Source organism: Morone saxatilis, unplaced genomic scaffold (assembly GCF_004916995.1).
Source record: "Morone saxatilis isolate NCDOM2014 unplaced genomic scaffold, NCSU_SB_2.0 Contig14, whole genome shotgun sequence".
NCBI lineage: Eukaryota > Metazoa > Chordata > Actinopteri > Moronidae > Morone > Morone saxatilis.
The window spans coordinates 18,508,128-18,511,452 of NW_023339696.1; the positions used below are offsets into that span (position 1 = coordinate 18,508,128).

Below are 3,325 nucleotides of genomic sequence, written 5' to 3' on the forward strand. Positions count from 1 at the left end.
TCAGACAACATTCACAAATGACTTAATGGAGGAGAGAAATAGCTGGCGAAAAGTTGGCATTTAGAAACTGGATTGAGGTAAGAATGTGTGTGTTGGCGGTATTTGATTTTCACTATCAGTCCAGTTAATGAATGCTGCAGTTAAGCATTCCAAATGCCTCATTATCTGCATACTGTAGTTTTTGTTTTGCATATATGTTTTTACATCTTACAGTAGTCAGGCTACGGAGAGGGCTTTTTTAAGGTGTCTTGCTGCCACAGTGGCATTAAGAGCTATTCACAGCCCTGGTTTCCTCTTCGTGTGTTGCAGTCACTCCTATTCATCCCCCTTTTCCTCTCCACTCCCACCTCTCCTCCCCCCTACAAGTCTTCTAGCCAGAGGGCAGGTAGGGCATCTCATTATGATAGTTGTAGTCTGGGCAAACCTTCTGGACCAGGCGGTAGTCCGTACTGTAGAAGGAAATGTAGATACAGATGACCTTGAAAGGCTTGGAGCAAATCCAGGACACGTGGCTCTGAATCTGCTCCTGGAAGCAGGTCTTGGATGGGTCGTAGTTGCACAGCGAGGTGCGCTTGCTGCGATCCACCTTCTCATAGTCCACGCGGCAGTTGAAGATCTTTGAGTCCTTGGGGTAGACCACGCTCTGGCGCTCCAGGTCAAACTCCACCGCCTTGACGGGTGGCACCAGGCTGACTGAGATGTTGCCTTGGCCTGTGGAGTTGTGGCGGAAGTAGACGCTGAATGTGCCGTTTCCGTGGTCCACAATCTTGCCAGTGATCAGCAGGTTAAGCCTAACCGTCTTGATATTGGAATAGAAGTCTCCCCAGCCAAACATCTTCTTGAACTTGCCGGTCTTTACAATGGGCCGTCGTTTGACCCTGGAGCTGGAGGCATCGGGTTTGAGCAAGTCGCTGCCCAACATCTCCCAGAACTCCTGTTTAGAAAACTCCTGCTTGGAGAAAGGGACCGGGGAGCGATAGGGCAGCTCCAGAGAGGTGGCATTAGCAGCTCTGCTCTTACTGTGAAGCATCCAGCGGCTCAGGGGCGAGAGGGGAGCTTGCCCGCTCAGGAGGCCCACAGTCTTGGAGGAGTCGCCTGAAGAGCTCTTGGGGCTGGAGGAGTCGTCTTCTTGACCCAGGGCCACCTAGAGAGAGGAGGTAGAGGTGGGGATCGAAGGAGAAAATAGAGAAAGAAAGTAGGCAGTTATTAGCAAGGTAGAAAGAAACGTGGACAGAAAACAAATTAAAGGTTTAATCGATACTTAATTTAACGTTCATACCTCTAGTGGTAGTAACCGTGACATTCTATCAATGTTATATATATAAATAAATGCTTGAAATTTTGCAGGTGTTGCTATTATTACATTCTTCTGTTTACCTCCACTGTGAGAGAAAATACTCCTTTATGTCTAGTTTTCACACAGCCAATGTAATTCCCTAAGCTCACTAGTAATGGGCTCATATGCCGCCTCCGAGCTACTGGTGAGGCCAGGGGGATCAAAGAACAGATTCAAACATAAAATCCACACCAAAACTGAATTCACATAAAGTGTGTTACTCTTCTTGGGCTTCTTGGTCTTGGGCAGTTTAATCAATATTTGTGAGGGTGGACAATTTTCTACAAAGGCTATAATGCTGTAAAACAATAAAGCTCTGTCATTAAGAAATGCTTTGTAGAGTAGTTTCTCTGACAACAGAGGTTGGAGGTTGATTTATGTACTTATAAAGTGTCTTGATGCACCAAAAGGAGCAGGATTCATGACAGTTACTGTATAAAACCCTGATTTCTACTTTGCCAAAACATTATTGAAGGTACTATCTTGATGTTTCCCTCTCAGAGAATCTCAATTTCACTGGAACAAAGTCAGAAAAGGTCACTTGAAGCTTGTCTAACTGGCAGAAACTCGAAAAGTAGACTAAGCTGTGTTTCCTGTTTTAAAGTGAGCTTTTTGCTTCTTAAGCACTGCAGTGAGAGTCTGAATACAGGGGAAACTATTATCGCCTCGAAAGATTTGGTTGGAGGATCAAAGTGTTTGAGGAAGGGGAGGTGGGTAAGTGGGGGGGCCGAAGAATAAAGTGTAATGTCCAATTAGGACTTCCAGTGTTTTAATTAGAGAAAAAAAAATCTGTATCGGCACACACACAAAGCTGTCAGATGTTAACATCAACTGAGGGGAGGGGAAGAGGACTGAGGCAGATAAGATAGTGCTGCTGTGCTCAGCAGTAGCTTTGTGAAGTGTGTGTGAATGTGAAAGCAAAGTAATGGGTAATTATTCATCGGTAATGATCTATTAACAGGTAGCTTCTGTCTAATGTGCCATAGAAGTATCCTGCATTGTTATGTCCTTCGGATTTGTCAGCGGACAACACACACACACACACACACACGTCGTTTGGGAATTTTGAGTTGTGGTAAACGTGAACAATAAGTGATGCAAATGCGAATGGTGGGATAAGTTTGTGTATGTGTGTGTGCGCTCTACCCGGAGAGATTTTACAATGATGCATAATGCATGCATTTCTGTCTGTGCTCTGATCCATCTACTGTCTTGACTACCAGGGCTTCCTTATACAGGCTTAGTCAGGATTATTAAGTCTGACTCATTTTTATTCCATTTTATGCAGGTTTCTCAAGCTCACTCAGATTTGTTCACTTGCACCACAGTCAGTCAGCGATATTGATTTTCTGTCTCTCTAAAACATGTATTTCCTTTCATAACAACGTGTATCGCATTTCAACTGCCTTGCGAGGATTCCCGCTGATGTGGTTGTGGTCTGGTGTTTGGACTCAGATGAGAGGACTCCACTTTTCCCTTAATCTGGCCCTATTACCACAGGGTGTTAGAGGCCAGACGCCCTCTCCTCTAGTTACCTGTCTGCTGCTACGCTACACTGCCGCTCAGATCCTTCAGCCTCCCCGTGGGGGCCGATAACAGGCTTGACAAGGACTCCTTCCTCTTGAATCAGATAGTTCTGATAGCTTCTTTGAGAATCCCAAACTCATTAATAATGAACAGAAATTTGGAGGAGCTGAAGACGTATTGATTTTAATCTTTTCAAATGTTTCTTTGTTTTTTTAGAGGGAGAGTTGAGGTCAGGCAGGATGACTTTGATGACAAATACACCATTCCCCATGGCTCCTATTGAAGGACTAGTTTGTGTTTGATTTCTCTTCTTCAATGAGCTGGTGGCTGCTGGGCACAGAGGGTAGCACTCTGCCTGCCTCCCCAGATAGCACTTAAGAGCCCCTGCGGTGTCCTACAAAAAGGCCCTTTAGGGTTCTTGAAAAATATTTCACTCTTGATTTCTGTGAAACTGCCCCTTGC

General features: G+C 45.0%; 1 protein-coding gene across 1 annotated transcript in view; it reads right to left on the minus strand.

Moving 5' to 3' along the window:
* Positions 1-370: 370 nt before the first annotated feature.
* LOC118323492 (neurexophilin-1) overlaps positions 371-3,325 on the minus strand; it is a 14,894-nt gene continuing 11,939 nt past the window's right edge. Inside the window, exon 2 of the mRNA XM_035655466.1 lies at positions 371-1,144. Within this exon, the coding sequence (XP_035511359.1) occupies positions 371-1,144 (774 nt within the window). The remainder of the gene's footprint in view (positions 1,145-3,325) is intronic.